Source organism: Grammomys surdaster, unplaced genomic scaffold, assembly GCF_004785775.1.
Source record: "Grammomys surdaster isolate TR1022 unplaced genomic scaffold, NIH_TR_1.0 125756, whole genome shotgun sequence".
Taxonomy (NCBI): domain Eukaryota; kingdom Metazoa; phylum Chordata; class Mammalia; order Rodentia; family Muridae; genus Grammomys; species Grammomys surdaster.
In genome coordinates this window covers 905,699-922,797 of record NW_021620588.1, presented here as the reverse complement: position 1 = coordinate 922,797, position 17,099 = coordinate 905,699, and the positions used below count along the sequence as shown (strand labels likewise).

Below are 17,099 nucleotides of genomic sequence, written 5' to 3'. Positions count from 1 at the left end.
TACTTAAAAAGCATTGAGGATTCATCAGGGAGTGGGTTTTAATGATAAACACTCACACACACACAGAGATGCACATGCATACACATGCACACATACACACACACACAAGCATGTATAGGCACACAAAATGTGTGAAAGGAAAAGAAAGATGTTGCTAGAAAAGCTGCAAGGATCAGGTTATCTAGACTCTTGAAAGTCAGGCAGAAGATTTTAACTTTTTAAAGAAAGATTTATTTATTTTATTTATATGAGTGCACTGTTGCTGTCTTCAGACACACTGGAAGAGGGTATCAGATCCCATTAAAGATGTTTGTGAGCCACCGTGTGGGTGCTGGGAACTGAACTCAGGACCTCTAGAAGAGCAGTCAGTGCTCTTCACTGCTGAGCCATCTCTCCAGCCCCATTAACATTTTTAAATCATTTGTTTAGTTTTAGTATCTGCTTTGTTGTCCTCAGTTAGTACCCAAGTGATCCTCCTGAAATAGACTGACCCACCCACTGTTTACAACTTCGCTCTAGGAAGGGATTTACTCACCAGTCAAACCGCCGCCTCCTGCACTCAGCCCTTGAGGTCCTCACAAGCCGACTAAAGCAGACGGAACAGGAACAGCCCTTGGAGGAACTGGTCAGGTAGGTCTGAACATCCTAGGATGTTCTCAAGAAATCCTAGAACTGGATTAACAGAATATTTTGGGAAAACATTCACTCTCTCAGTTATGAACAAAATCTATGCTTATGTGTCACGTTCCCTTAATGTGTTTTTTCATGTTTTAAAAGGGTTTTTTTCCCCTTATTTATCTGGGTTTTTTGTTTGTTTGTTTTATTTTTTTGAGATTGGGTCTCATTATGTAGCTGTGTTGGCCTGGGAACTTATGATGTAGATTCGGCTGTCATCAGTCCTAAAATTCACAGAGATCCACCTGCCTCTGTCTCCTGAGTGCACCTGCCTCTGTCTCCTGAGTGCTGGGATTAATGGCATACAGTACCACACCCAGCCCTATTTGTTTTGTGTGTGTGTGTGTGTGTGTGTGTGTGTGTGTGTGTGTGTGTTCATGTCCTCTGGAAAAAAAGCAAGTGGTCTTAGCTGCTCAGCCATCTTTCCAGCTCCTCATTTTGATTTTTTTGGAAATAGGTCATGGTATATATCCTAGTCTGGCCTCAAACGCAGCTTCCTCCTGTCTCAGCCTTCTTACTGTTGTGAGTCCAGACATGTGCCACCACCACCCCTCCCTAAACTCAGCCAACTCTAGATTATCTGAGGACCTCTCAGTCTTCTCTCAGTGTTGACTCTGTAGAGAGCAGCTAGTTGACACTAATTGCCAGTTGTATCCCATACTGTTATCTCCCATTCCATCGTTGCCGTGGTGAGTTCAAGGCCAGCCTCGTGTTTATGAGAGCTCCCTCACAACTCCTCCCATAACATCCCCAAAAAGCGAATCATTCTGTCCATGGAGCTTTTTTCTACCCAGTTTTCTCTATAAAGAGACAGCTTGCGCAGCTTGTGCGTGTAAAAACATCTTTACTGCAGGTGATGCTATGCGTGTTCTGTTGTCTCTCTTCTTTACAGCCAGAGCTTCAGTTACTTGCAGAATTTCCAGCACAGCATTCCCAGTTTCCAGTGTGGTCTTTATCTTCTCAAACTTTTGATGGCCCTTCTGGAGAAGTCCGCAGTACCTACCCAGAAGAAAGAAAAACTTGGTGATGAGCCTAGATCCCTTTTTCAGGGGAAGGGGAAGATATTAATAGGATTGATGTCTTATATTTGCAAATTTGGTGTTTTCCTAGAATTTTGAGCATTTTTACATGTAAATCCCACAAAATCATAAGCATGCCCTCTTGCTCTACCAAGGAGACCATGTTTGCAGAATGGCCTATGACACTGCTCAGTGTAACTTTGGTTAGGTTAACTGATTGTACCATTTTCTTTCTTTCTTTTTTTTATAAGATGTATTTTGTTTTTATTTTGTGTGTATAAGTGTTTCACCTGCATGTATGTCATACATATTGGAGACCAGAAGTGGGCATTGGATCCACTATAACTGGAGTTACAGTTGAGAGTTCCCAATGAATGCTGGGAAAAACCAAGGTTCTCTGGAAAACCAGCAAGTGCAATTAACCACTGAGCCATCTCTCCAGCCCCAAGTTTTCCTCTTTTTTTGTACTAGGGATTAAACCCAGTTCTAAACTATTGATCTCTGCCCTTCATCCTTAGTCATTTTCTGTTTAACTTTTGTTTATCTTTCACCTTCTTTTTTTTAAAGACATGGTTTCATTATGTATTTCTGGCTGGTATGGAACATTATGTAGACCAGGCTAAGCTTGGCCTTGTAACAATCCTACCTTTTCTTCTTGTTACTAGAGTTATAGGCATGTGCCACCATCCCCTGCATAAGTCTTACTAATCTGCTTCCTTCCTGTCTTAGATACTTAGACACTTATATCCTTTTCTACTGCGGCGAGGTTGCAGGACTCAGGCAGCTTATAGAAGAGTTTATCGGGCTCACACTTTCAGAGGCTTGGAACCCATGGCCATCATAATGGGAAGCATGGCAGCGGGAAGACAGACACAGCACTGGAGCAGTAGTTGAGAGCTTACACATTGATCCACAAACAGGACACAGGGAGAGCTAACTGGGAATATGACGTGGGCTTTTGAAACCTCCATGCTCACAAATGACACATCTCTTCCAACAAGACCACACTTTCTAATCCTTCCCAAACAGCTGGGAACCAAGTATTTGAACATATGAGCCTGTGGGGGCCAGTCTCACTGAAACTACCACACTCTTCTGTCTTCTTTGTATTATCTTCATAATATGCTAGACACACACACACACATACACACACACACAATGAAGTGGATAAAAACAGAAATCACAGGCATCAAGGAAATGAGTGCTGGCCTTCTCAAAGCATGTGTGCATTGAGGCATTTTCATGCTTATATCATCCACTGATCTATCTCTAGCTGTCTCTATTTCTCTTTCCCCCTGTTTTCCTCTCCCTCCCTCCCTCCCCCCCCCCCTCCCTCTCTTTGTTTCTCTCTCTCTCTCTCTCTCTCTCCCCCTCCCCCATCTTTGAGATCATCTTACTATGTAGCCAAGTTGGCTTTGAACTTCAGATCCTCGCGTCTTGAGCTCTCCAGTTCTGAGAGTACAGGTCATGTGTCACAAGTCACCTCTTCCTAGGGGTCTGGAACTTGTGACCTTTCTCCTTAAGTATCATTTAGCATAAGAGGTCTTAAAATGCAAATCACTAACTATCTAACTATCTTTCCCAGTTTGGACACAACAAAAAATAAAATTAATGTGTGAAAGAAATCTTTTTTCCTGTATTGATATTAATGGAGTAGGGTTTTGGTCTTAAACAGGAAGCCACATTTTTATGCTTCAGGACGAGGTCAGTAAATAGGGTATACTTAAGTCTTAGACATGTGGTTTCATTTTTGACAGTTGAGTTAATGGAACAAGAACAAATTAGCTTTTTGAATGATTGATTGCTAGACCAGGGCTGGTGCTATCTGCCTACAATCCTAGTACCCAGGAGGCTGAAGAAGAGTTGTGAGTTTAAGGCTAGCCTATGCTACACAGTGATTCTGTCATTTTTCTTTTTTGTAGAAACAGTCTCTTGAAGCCTGGGCTAGCTCAAATTTGCTATGTCCATACTAAAAATGCCCCCAAACTTCTGGCCCTCCCTTTTCCAAGCTCCTCTATTTTCTAAGTATTGGTATTGTAGGCATGTGTCACCATGCCTGCTTTTACATGATGCTGGGCATAGAACCCAGAGTTTTCTGCAAACTAGACAAGCACCCACATAAAATACTTGTCCTAAAAACAAAATTACTTGTTAGGGCAAAATCTTAAATTAAAAAAAAATAGTCCAGGGCTGAGATGGCTCAATGGTTAAGAATGTTTACTGCTCTCACTGGGGACTTGAATTCAATTCCCAATATTACTTCAGTTAGTTCACAACTGCATGCAGTTCCATATTCAGAGGACCCAGGCCTCTTCTGGCCTCTGAAGGCACCCGTGGTCAGATGCATGAGCTCATACCCAGATACTTGCACATATATGTAATTCTTCTTAAAAACCCTTTTAAAATTGCTTTAAAACTTCTAAATATATAAAATAATCCTTTTGATCATTACTCTTCCTCCAGCATCTGAAAGGTAAGAGGGTGCTTCTGTGATCACTCACTACATGCTGACAGGTTACTGTGTCCTCTTAACACATACAATGATGTCAGTGAGTTAGGTGGGGAAGGTTGTCAGCGTCTGTAAAGCCCTGCTAACCCGGAACTCACTGTAGTCTTCCCTGCCTCAGTCTAGGAACGGACGTGAACAACTACACTCAGTTAACAACTGTATTCTTAAGCGTAGTTTATAAAAGAATGAGGTCATTTTAATGTGAGTGAAATGGTTTTTGTTTTGTTTTCCAACAGCCTCTCTGGCTAAGCAGCTGCTTTGTCGAGCATGGCCTCATGGGGAAAAAGAGAAGAACCCCACTTTTAATGACAACCTACATGACTTGCTTTGGTGAGTTACTTTCTTTAGGGAACCAGATTGCACTTTTCCATTTTGCTGTTGTTGGGATCTCTCATCTAGTTAGGAACTGAGTCGTGCCTCTGTTAGGGGAAGTTGAAAGCAACTGATGGTTTAAAATGAGCATAGTCTGGAGTTTGGATCTTAAGAATGCTTTTCCTTCTGTTGGCTGTCAGCTAATTCCTTACTGGAAATCCAGTGACGTCTGTGATTGTGTTAATAGTGAGTCAGACACGCTTCCTGCTCATTGTGTCTAAGACGCGTCCATTCCTTTCAGGGCTCCTGAGCATATCTTTGTTTAGTTTGTTTACTTTGGCTTGTTGAGGTGAACCTACCATGCAGCTAAGGATAGCCTTGAACTTCTGTTCTTCTACCTACGCCTCCTGAGTGCTGGAGTCACAGATGTGCACCCTCCATCTGGCTCTTTGTGTCTCCGTTTATTACATATGGGTGTTTGGCTGCATGTTTATGCACCATGTGCATGCACTGCCCTCAGAGGTCAGAAGAGGACGTCAGATCCCCTAGAGCTGGAGCTTCTGATGTTTGTGAGCCAACAAGTGCTGAGAATTGAACCCAAGTCCTATGGAAGAGCAACCAGTATCCTTAACTGCTGAACTATCTCTAGCCCTTGACAATGTTTCTAATTGAAACTTTATTTATTCTTAGTTCTTGTCAAGCATTTGGAATCTTTGTTATTATTAAAGTGAACAATTAAAGCGCACACCTTTAGTCCCAGCACTCAGGAGGCAAAGTCAGGAAGATCTCTGAGTTCAAGGCCAGCCTGGTTTACAGAGTAAGTTCCAGGATAGCCAGGACTACACAGAGAACCCCTATCTTGAAAAAATAAAAAAGGAAATGTCAGTAGTACAGCCAGAGCTACATGGAGAGATGCTTTCTCCAAAAAAGTGAATGTCTGAAATTATTTGAAAACTTGACACATGGTAGCATCTCATGAAATAAATTTTTTTGGGGGAGCTTTAGAAAGGTTTATTGTTGGGGCTGGAGAGATGGCTCAGCAGTTAAGAGCACTAGCTGCTCTTCCAGAGGACCTGGGGTTCAATTCTTAGCACCCACATGGAGTCCACAACTGTCTGTGACTCTAGTTCCAGAGGATCTGGAACCCTCGCATACACATAGGCAAAACAGCAGTGCACATAAATAAAAATAAATGAACTTTTAAAAAAGAAAGGAAGAGACATTATTGTTGGTGATTATTAGCACTTGTGTTCTAATGCACTTACAGTGCTATACCTGAGTTCTTATGGCATACCTTGAATATCCTTCTCTTTCTCTCTCTTTTTCTCTTTCTTTCTCTCTCTCTTACACACACACACACACACACACACACACGAGAGAGAGAGAGAGAGAGAGAGAGAGAGAGAGAGAGAGAGAGAGAGCAAGCGCTGTATCCCAAGCTTGCCTTGCACTTGTGATCCCCCTGCCTCTAACCTCCCAGATAGTTCAGAGGACAGGCCTGTGCCACCAGGCTTGGTTCCAAGTCTTGAACTTATGAAACTTTGTGAGGTATTTGTTAGGAATTGACCACTCACCATCTGATCAGAATCTATGGCTGGCTGCTTTTCCTCTCTTTCCTTCACAGATTTCCATAGGGTACTTACAGACACTGAATATAGCTGCAGGTGGTAACTGTGTTAGTCAGCTTTCCACCACTGACAAGATTCCTGAGAAAATGAGCTTTAAGGAGGGGAGATTTGTCTGCGTTCCTGGTCATTTGCCTCCATTGTCAGTGTGTCATGGAGAGGAGAGACAGGACCCAAGGAGGGCTTGTAGTGAAGCAAACTTGTTCACATGGTAGCCAGGAAGCAGGGCAGATTTCAGAGTTCTATAATGTGTGTCCCTATTCTTCTGACGCTGTAAAGCATCTACTTGGAGCACACAGACAATGTTCTGAAGGCCATCGAGGAGATCACTGGTGTTGGGGTCCCAGAACTGGTCAATGCTCCAAAAGACGCCTCTTCCTCTACATTCCCTACGCTGACCAGGTAAGGGGCTTCTTGTTCCACCGTCCTCCGTGTAATTGGCTTGAGGGTGAACTCTCCCACTCCTTTGGCAGTGTAAGTCTTACTGTATACTCTTTCTAAAATGCTCTCAATCCTTATCTTGTCATTGATAAAGCATCTGTCGGACAAAGTCTGAGAGGGAGGTACTTATTTTAGGGCACAGTTTCCGTCCAGTGTGACAGCTAAGTATGGTGTCAGGATCTGCCTCACCATCGCCAGCAAGAGTTTGAGGCTGCAGCACGCTCACATGGGTCAGAACAGGAACTAGAGTAAGCAGGCCAGAGCCAGAACCAGAACCAGGGGCAGGTGTGACCTTCAAAAGCCGGCCCATTCCGTTAGCCAGGCCCACTTCCCGGAGGCTCTACAGCCTTCGAAATAGCACTATAAGCTAGCCAAGGGCCATGCTCAAACCATGAGCCTGTGAGTATTTCAGATTCAAACCATGTCGTGAGGTGTATAAACGGATCTCATGGAGGAATGTAGTGTCACCACTTACAGTTTTCACAGATAAGGAACTACTGTTTGATTACTTAGCATGTTCGAGGCCTGGGTTCAGCTCCCAACATACCAAAAGTCATAAAAAGACTAACTTAAGACCATCTTTCTAATACTTTAACCAGCTTGAAAAAATTGATTATTGTATCTGATATTTGTATTGATGGTTTTGTATCTTACAATATCAGTAGTTACCCTTTACTTGTATAGTCAGTCTGGTTTATCAAAGACTTTGACATCTTCCACTCATTTGACCTTGATTCCTGTGAGGTAGAGTTATTGTTACCACAGTTTTACTGTTGAGGAAAATGAAGGTTAGAATCTCTCCATTTAAATCAGTAAAGGGAACTTAAACATGGCGTGCCCACTATATCACGGCTGCTTCCTGCATCGTGGACGCTTCCCAAGCTAACTTCACTGTTTGACTAGCCATTTGCTTTCTCTCTCTACTCTCCCCCCAACCCCAAGAGGGTCTCATCTAGTCTAGGCTAGCCTCAGTCCCTTTGTAGTCCAGATGACCTTAAACTTCCAATTCTTCTACCCGAGCTTCCTCCTTGCTGCTAGGATTGCAGGCATGCACCGTAATGCCCATCTCATGCTGAACCCAGTACATGCTCAGCACACACTGTTATCTTCTGATCTACATGCCAACCCTGGGCTCATTTCTTCCTTCTTTCCATTCCCCTCTTTCAGTAGATCCTAGTTAATCAGAGACAAGGGTAAAAATGACTGTTGGTCCTGGCTTCTTCCTACAGGGAACTTTCTGGAAGTTTTTTGTAAGCTGTGCATTGTGTGTGTATTCATCCCTTTCCCCCTTATAGGCACACCTTTGTCATATTCTTCCGTGTGATGATGGCTGAACTCGAGAAGACAGTGAAAGGTCTTCAGGCTGGGACAGCAACAGATTCACAACAGGTGGCTCAGGGATCCCCTAAAAAAGAAGTGGACTTTGATTACATGGGCATTGATTCTTTTATCTCTTGAGTATAGAGTTTCTCCTAAGCTATTTTCTTTCAGTTACCAAGAACTAGGAGTTTTTTCCAAAAGCTCTAGTTTGTTTTTCCCTCTAGTTAGAGGTGAGAATGGAGCAATTTCCCCTTGTTTCTGACCAGTTTGCCACTACCTGGCTTGAAGAACACCAAGCCTATTTGAGATGCTATGGGCCTTGGTAGCCTCCCAGTCAGAGCTGAGGTAGACATGGGCTACCCAGAGAGTCAGAAGCCACAGAGATGTGATGGCAACAGACGGTTGTACCTACATGGAAGTAACTGTGTACCAGTGTAGGTACTCTGGTGTTCCCACAGTGTGTGAACCTACTGATGAGTACACTGGTTGCCACATCTCCTCAGAAGGGCTGTGATAGTGGGAAGGCAATAGAAGCATTAGCCGTGACTCAGAGACCTGTGTTTGACTGTCCCCAGGTTCATGAAGAGAAGCTCCTCTATTGGAACATGGCTGTCCGAGATTTCAGCATCCTTATCAATCTGATGAAAGTATGGGAGCCTTGATCTGCCTCACTAGCTAACCTAGCACTAGGGTTCTGGCTTCCAGAATTCACCTACTTGTTCTTCTCTCATCCTTTCTCAGGCCCTGTTTCCTCCCTTCTGTGGCCCCTATTCATTTTGGGTAACCCCTTCTGGCTACTATGGGCCTTTCCCCTTTTCTTTTTGCTTCCCACCTGTACTACAAAATTTACTCCCTGACATTGCCCTGTTTTCTCCCACCATCTTACCTTGGATCCTCTGGTCTGAGCACTTCTACCCCGGGTGCCTTTATTGTCCTCCAAGCTCTGTGTTCTCTACTTCTGGCTTATGCTTAAGTCTGTCGGCGTGAACTGTCACTCCCTCTCCTCCATCTCAGTCTTTCCTAAGGTTTCAGATCAAAGCGGCAGTCCTCTAACAATGTGGCTTCTCCACATCCCCAGTTTGAATCAATTCCTTACTTCCCTTTGCTCCTTTCTCTCTTGTCTTGGACTTGGGTTATGAGTTTCCTTCTGTAATTGATTTTCTACTGCACTCTTGGCGTGCTTTCTTCATATTAGTCTTCTGGGTCACTCAGCTGTACTGTGTGCAGTGGGAAGGAGGCTGGGTACTCAAAGGACCTGACCTCAGGTTTGGTTTCTTGTCTTTCTCCTGACCAGGTATTTGACAGTTATCCTGTTCTGCATGTGTGTTTAAAGGTAAGACATTCCGTAGGCTTTGTTTGATGTGATTTCTTCCTGTGGATCATTTCCAAGGGGCCTCAGTTAAATGGAATTGGTTTTACCTGGCTTATGTGCCAGAGGCTCTGCTAATAGGTGGGAGTTCAAGGAAGACAGTGGCCAACACTTTCTACAGTACTTGGAGGCAGAATTTTTGGTCAGAGTATTAGACGTGGGTTGAATGCTACAGAGCAGATGAGTTGAGGAACAGTGTCCGTGGTGCTCAGGGCTATACACACCTTTATACTAGCACTTTAGAGGCAGAAGCAAGTGGATCTGTGAGCTTAAGGCCAGCCTGCTCTACTCAGGGAGTTCTAGGTCAGCTAGGGCTGCTAGGTTAGACCCTACCTCAAAGGAGAATGAGCAGCACTCACCCTTGCTCAGCAGTAGAGAACCTGCTTAGTGTGTGCAAGACACCAGGTCCTGTGTACCACAAGACAAATGACAAGGTCCTTGGAGTGGTCTAGGAATGTCAGATTGACATCTGACAATTGCATAACCCTTCCCTTCTCCTATGGGGATTTCCCTGTCTGGCCCTGGGTCTGATGATAAACCTAAACGGGACATTAGGGGGAGAATGCTTCTTCCCTCCTCCTGGTGTCTTCCTCCAGTGTGTGGTACCATTCTTGCTCACTTCTCGATTCACTCTACCCTGTGCAGCTTAGATGATGGGTGGATTGGAGGAGTAACTTGATAGGAGATGGCCGTGTGTTCCCTTGGTCCTCTCAAAATCTCTCCTTTTGAGAATGAGTCATGCTGAGAGGCTGAGTGGAGCTGATGCTCTGTGTTCTCTAAGCTGAATGAGTGCTCTGGCCATGGTCTGCCTGCGTCCATGGTCTGTCTGGGATCATGGTCTGCCTAATTCTGGAGCTTATTTATATATGTCTGTTTGCTTTTCAACTTTAGTTACATCCTCCAAATTAACTTTCTGGACCACTCCCAGTTTATTTCAATGTACACAAGTGATGATATAAAAACCCTTGGGTGGCCTATGCTGCTTCATCTGAAAGCTTTTCAAGTAAAAGTCCTCAGCTGTAGCTCACCACCGCTCTGTCTCCCTCAGTATGGCCGTCGCTTTGTGGAGGCATTTCTGAAGCAGTGTATGCCGCTCCTCGACTTCAGCTTTAGAAAGCATCGGGTAAGAGCTAAGAACAGCACCATCGTTAGGGGCGTCTGTGAGTATTTCTGAGCTGGGGCTGGGGCTGGGGCTGGGGCTGGGGCTGGGGCTGGGGCTGGGGCTGGGGCTGGGGCTTCAGGATCCTGGTGCCTACATTCTGAATACCATTTCAAAGCAACAGCATGCCAGCTATAGCCAGAAGTGCCCAGGTAGGCTGAGCCTCTCACATCACTCTGTTCAGACCCCCAACCCCCCCCCCCAATCTTTTGAGCTTGCTCCATTTCATCTGCGCTTCATTGTGCTGGTGCACCCTTGACTCTTCTGCAGCAGTGTCTCTGCAAAGAGTTAGAAACCACTGGACTGTAAATCATGCTTGATTCGCGTTTAGAGCCAAGTGATATTTGGAACTGGCATGGTGAGAATAAAAAGGGTTTTGTGTGCAAATTTATTTTACAACATCATGTATGTTTGTGTGTAAAATGTACTTTGATCACACATACCCCCATTTCGTTCTCATTCTTTTTCCCTCCCCACTGATCCCCCTCTGAAACGGAATTTCTTACACATGCATAGAAAGGTGAGCTTTACAAAACACTGGCAGTATTTAGTTTTGAAAAGAATAGTTATGAAAAGAAAAACAAGGGGTGGTCTCTTATCCTAATTTACAGATGGGAAACTTGAGACGTGGTTCCCTACTTAAAGTCTGATACCAGCCTGGTCTAGAGAGCGAGTTTCCAGGGCAGCCAGTGCTATACAGAGAAACCCTGTCTAGCTCTTACTAGCTAACAGATTAGTAGATCCTAGGGACAGAGTTGAGAAGCTACAGATCAATAGCTAGCTGACTCAGTGCTCCTGTCTGAGGGCCAGGCTCAGATGAATATAAGGCGAGCTGGAACCTGCAGTTTACCCTCCCTGGAGCCCTGGTTACAAGAGCAGCTTGCATCTGAAATAACAGAACGTTACACCAGGGCATTTTTGAATTCTATTATTTTCAGGAAGATGTTCTGAGCTTGCTGCAAACCCTTCAGTTGAATACGAGGCTACTTCATCATCTTTGTGGACACTCCAAGGTAAGAGAGGAGCAGGTCTCACTATGAAGCCTAGCTAGCCATGGCCTGAAACTTATGCTCAGTCCCCCTGCTGAGATCATAGGCATGGGCCACAGACCCAGCTTTCAACCCCGTATCCAAAGGTAGTTATTTAGAGTAAGCAAATCCCCTGTTGCTGGATGAGACTGGCAGTTACCAAAGAGAAATCTCTGTATTTGCACTCAAATTGTATAGCTCTGTTTCCTCTTGAAATGCTTCTGAGGATCCAAGTGTAGTTGTGCCCATGTATGATCCTAGCACTACAGGCTGGCTGCCCTAGGCTACATAGCAAAACACTGTCTCCGGACAAACCAGAGTCCACATCTTGTGGGGGAAGAGAGTACAGAACAGTCCTAGACGAGTTACTGTTACAGAGTGTCCTAGAGGTAAGGTTTCTAATCCTGTGATGAAGCACTGTGACCAAAAGCAACTCGAGGAGGAAAGAGTTGATTTAGCTTACATATCCTTTGGGAGAAGCCAAGGCAGGAACTAATGCTGGGCAGGAACCTGGATGAAACAGCTGACACAGAGACCATGGAGCAGTACTACTTACTGGCTTATTCCTTATGGCTTGCTCAGCCTCTTTTTTAGAACCCCAAACTACCGGGTGGCCCCATCAGTGATGGGCTGGACCCTCCCACATCAGTTACTCATTAAGAAAATGCCCTAGGCCGGGCAGTGGTGGCGCACACCTTTAATCCCAGCACTTGGGAGGCAGAGGCAGGCGGATTTCTGAGTTCGAGGCCAGCCTGGTCTACAGAGTGAGACCAGGCTCTAACCCTGAGAATGAGTTCCAGGACAGCCCGGGCTATAGAGAGAAACCCTGTCTCGAAAAACCAAAAACAGAAGAAAAAAAAAAAGCTGGGCAGTGGTGGTGCATGCCTTTAATCCCAGCACTTGGGAGGCAGAGGCAGGCGGATTTCTGAGTTCGAGGCCATCCTGGTCTACAGAGTGAGTTCCAGGACAGCCAGGGCTATACAGAGAAACTCTGTCTCGAAAAACAAAAAAAAAAAAAAGAAGAAAAAAGAAAATGCCCTAAAGGCTTACCTACAGCCTAGTCTTGTAGAGGCATTTTCTCAATTGAGGTCCTCCTCTCAGATGACCCTAGCTGTGTCAAGTTGATGTAAAATTAGCCAGCACACACATACTGTGGCAGGAGGACTATTATATAGCAGGTAACTGCTGCAGCCTGGAAGTATTCCTAGCCAGCCATCTGAGCTTGTCAGCCTCAGGACTTGGTTGCCTCTTGTGGGAATATGAGTATTTATTAAAAGACTTCCCTAAGCCAGGCATCGTGACATACACCTTTAATCCCAGCACTTGGGAGGCAGAAGCAGGTGGGTCTAGGTGAGTAGATCAAGGCCAGCCTGGTCTACAGTCAGTTCCAGGGTAGTCAGAGACGCATGATGAGACCCTGGCTGGGGTGGCGGGGGAGGGCACGACAACAACAAAAACCCCTCTGATCAAACCTCTTGAACATTTATCTGAAGGAACCTAGAAACTGTGGCTTCTGTGGTCCCTGGGAAACCACATGATGATTCTTTTTTTTTTTTTTTTTTTTTTTTTTTGGTTTTTCGAGACAGGGTTTCTCTGTGTAGCCCTGGCTGTTTTGAGGTTTTTTTGATGTGTTTGTTTGTTTGTTTGTTTGTTTGTTTGTTTGTTTTTGCCACTCACTTCTTCACTGGTTCTATGTTTAGAAAAAGCTGAGCTGGAATTTTGGGGACTTAAAGCTGACAAGACCTAATTTTTTCGTTTGCTATCATTAAAACATCTTGGGGCAATTTGCTGATCGTTAGTCAGCAGAGCCTATAAGAGGCGCCTAGAGGTTCTGATGGTCTCTCTTCTACTCGTAAGGTTTTAATCTAATATTCTTTTTGGCATTCTCATCAGACTGTTACTTTTTTATTGAACATGTTTCTGGACCATATTGACCAGTCATGTAGTCTTCCTATTCATTTATGAGAAATTCAAACATTTCTGTACAAGAAATATGATACATGATGATAAACCTGGATGATTTATTTCTCTTCAGATTCACCAGGACACAAGACTCACCAAACATGTGCCTTTACTCAAAAAGTCACTGGAGCTGTTGGTTTGCAGAGTCAAAGCCATGCTTGTCCTCAACAATTGTAGAGAGGCTTTCTGGCTGGGTACTCTCAAAAACCGAGACTTACAGGTAAGCCTGAAGTTTCGACAATTGGTTATGCGCTCCCAGACCCATTCTTTGTAAGAGCATCAGAAGAAATAGGAGAGGCTACCCAAGCCCTGTTCTAATAAGACTGCTTTTAGCTTGGCCTAGTGGCATAGGCTAATAATCTCAACTACTTGTGAGGCTGATGATGCAGGAAGATCACAAGTTCAAGGTTTGCCTGGCTACAGAGTAAGTTCAAGATCAGCTGGGCAATTTAGCAAAACTGTCACAAAACTGAAAGTAAATAGAGGAGGCTAGAGATACAGTTCAGGGGTAGAGCACTTGTATAAGGAACTAGGTGTGGTCCCCACTAGTGGGGAAGAAAAGACTACGGCTATCACATCTGTAGTTGTTTAGGACTGTAAGGCTGGAGAGACAGCACAACATAAGAGCACGGGCTACTCTTTCAGAGGGCTTAAGTTACATTCCCAGCACTTACATGGTGGCTTACAAATGTAACCCTGGTTCAGGGGATCCAAACTCCTCCTCTATGGGCTTCCATGGGCCTGCATGTATATGGTATACAGACACACATGCAGGCAGAGCGCTAATAGACATAAAATAAAAATAAAGGTAAAAACATTTTCAAAATACCATTTAACTGGTGACACAGACCTTTAGTCTCAGCACATGGGAGGCAGAGGCAGCCTGGTCTATAGAGTAAGTTCTAGGACAGCCAGGGCTATATAGTGAGGCCCTGTCTCAACAAACCAAGGAGGCAAGTTAGCACAGCCCTTTCTCTGTGCTAAGGGCACACCTGTAAGTCCCACAGAGAGCAGAGTTATAACGTTTTCTTATATGGACAAACTTTTGGTTTTTTCTCATAAAGCAGTCTATCTTATTACTGAGAATGTTCTCCATTCTAACAAATGGGCAAGCTCATCTGGACCTGTGTGCATAAGACACTGCTGTGAGATTTCAGCACCACTCACTTCCAAGGTCCAAGTCCTCCTTGATCATACTAGCCAAAGGTTGTTTAATTTAACTTTTAAACGTGTGTATGTATGTGTACCTCTATGAGTTTCTGTGCACCACATGTACACAGGATCTAAAGGAGGCCAAAAGAAAGTATTGAGTTCCTTTGAACTGGAGTTTTAAACAGTTGTGAACTACCAGTAAACCTGGGTCCCATGTAAAAACAGTAAACATTCAGCTGCTGAGCCATCTCTCCAGCCCCTCTAGCTGAGTTGTATAATGGTATGTATGCAAAAGAATAGAACAGTGGTTTTCTTTCTTCAAATCAAACTTAATGAAGTCAATTCTGTTGTTTTCTTGGAGAAAACTGAAGCTCAGGACAGTAACTTTCACAGATCACTGAGCAATGAGATAGTGGAGCTAGGGTTTCAGTCTAGACACCTCCTCAGACTCTGCTTGGCCATTTGTGGTTGGTGTAGTACTTCTAAGCCTTGAGACATGGGGGAATTTATTTTTGGCAGCAGGATCTTGCTATGTAACCCATGTTAGCTGCAAACTTTGATTCTCTTCTAAGTTCTGACTTAGCCTTTGGGACAATTTAGACTCGTATTTGGCATTAAGAGTGCCACCAATAAAACATTTAGTATAAAATCTAGTGTAACACTAGAATACAAAAATGTACATAGAATTATGTATCATTTCCATGAGCATCTCAGAAACCTGGAACTGAATAGAGCTTCCCTGAATGAGATCAGAGGTTGAATGCCTGGAATATTTCTTCTCTAATACCTAGAAACTCAGCCTCCCCCAACCATAAAGGTGTAACCCACTATTTGTTTTGCTTCTTCTACATTTAGGGTGAAGAAATTATCTCTCAGCATCCCTCTTCTCCAGAGAGCACTGCAGAGGACAGTGAGGATGGCATGACATCCTACGTCTCCAGGAACAGAGCAACAGAGGTATCTGCACAGGCTGGTCTGGCATTGGTGGACCATTTTATTAAGTATTCTTTGTTAGCAGAAAGTACAGGATTTTTCTCTATGTATCTGTTGTTAATTCTGTGCCCATCTCCATTCCCTAAAGACAAACAAACAAACAAACAAAAACTTATGAATGTTTGGGATCCATAAAATTCAATTACATCCTCTCAAGGTATGTTGAAAATCTGCATCCTAAGGGCAATTACAGCCCAGTGGTAGAACATGTACTTAGTTAGCATTTGCACGTTTGTGCATTTAGTCCTCTGTACAAAAAACAAAGTAGAGGGTTTTTTTCTTCCATTATATAGCACCCTGGTTTCCATGATCTTGTATATAAAAGTGTTCTAGAACGGAGAAGTAACAAGCATATTCATTGTTAAAATTGAGTTAAACCACTTTAACTTTTGTTTGTTTGACAGTCCTGGCTGGCCTGAAACTATGTAGATCAGGCTAGCTTTAAAATCACAGAGATCTGCCTGCCTGTGCCTCCCAACTGCTGAGATTAGAGACATGAACTACTATGCCAGAGCATGTCAGAGGGGTGTGTGTGTGTGTGTGTTATCTGTCTGACTGTTTTTTGAATGATTACAAGTATTTTTTGGTACATGTGTTTCTGTGTCCCATGTGCATGCAGCACCTGTGGGTGCCAGCAGAGGGTTGTTGTACCCCCCTGGGACTGGAATTAGTGTTGCAAGCCACCATGTGGGTTTTGGGTATTGAACCTACATCCTCTGGAAGAACAGCCAGTGCTTTTAATAACACTGACCGTCAACTTGTTTTAACATATAAAATAGAAACATGAAAGCAGAAGCCTAGAGTCAAGCTGCCAAAACAGAGAAATAAAACAATATGAATCCACATTTGTTCCTGTGGACAAATGCTATTACAGATCTAAAGTAAGCTAAAGAAAATGTGTTTATTGGGATTTGCATTAGTTTTGCATACCAGGCAGTTTAGCTGGAAGCTGTGCACAGAAAGACTGTCCATTGTGAAGTCTGATTCTAAGGCTCTGTGTTAGTCCTGTTATGGACCTCTCCTGCTTACTGTCATAAGGATCTGAGGTGGTCACCATGCTACGCTTCTACTACATAAATGTGTCCTAATAGAGGAACAAATCAGTTTCATGCTGACTCCTGTTGGTATAGGCCATGACTTGTAATAACCTTTGCTTTTTATACACAACACATATACATACTGCCTGTTTATTCCTTTTATGTATGCAGAATCTTGCTATGTAGCCAAGGCTGGCCTTGAACTCACAATCCTCCAGAGTTGTGCCATATGAAGGCTTGCTCTCTATATATTGAATTGATAATATGACTTTGTTTCTGTGTTTTATGCCTGAAGAACTGCTAGAGAACTTTGGTTTATTTAAAGATCATGCAGATTTGCTTCAGTTGTAAATAGTTCAGTATTAAAATGACCTTTTGGGCTGAATGTGGTGGCTTACACCTTTAATCACAGCACTAGGGAAAGAGGGGCAGATGGATCAGATGAGTTCCAGGCCAGCCTGGCCACATAGCAAGTTTTGAGTTACACAGGGTTACACA

At 43.8% G+C, this 17,099-nt stretch overlaps 1 protein-coding gene across 1 annotated transcript in view; it reads left to right on the top strand.

Annotated features, from left to right (window-relative positions):
* Fancd2 (FA complementation group D2) overlaps nucleotides 1–17,099 on the top strand; it is a 60,052-nt gene that overhangs the window by 41,371 nt on the left and 1,582 nt on the right. Inside the window, exons 32-42 of the mRNA XM_028788648.1 lie at nucleotides 520–630; nucleotides 1,568–1,698; nucleotides 4,440–4,533; nucleotides 6,420–6,542; nucleotides 7,877–7,970; nucleotides 8,477–8,548; nucleotides 9,196–9,234; nucleotides 10,319–10,393; nucleotides 11,368–11,442; nucleotides 13,493–13,639; nucleotides 15,427–15,528. Of these exons, the coding sequence (XP_028644481.1) occupies nucleotides 520–630; nucleotides 1,568–1,698; nucleotides 4,440–4,533; nucleotides 6,420–6,542; nucleotides 7,877–7,970; nucleotides 8,477–8,548; nucleotides 9,196–9,234; nucleotides 10,319–10,393; nucleotides 11,368–11,442; nucleotides 13,493–13,639; nucleotides 15,427–15,528 (1,063 nt within the window). The remainder of the gene's footprint in view (nucleotides 1–519; nucleotides 631–1,567; nucleotides 1,699–4,439; nucleotides 4,534–6,419; nucleotides 6,543–7,876; nucleotides 7,971–8,476; nucleotides 8,549–9,195; nucleotides 9,235–10,318; nucleotides 10,394–11,367; nucleotides 11,443–13,492; nucleotides 13,640–15,426; nucleotides 15,529–17,099) is intronic.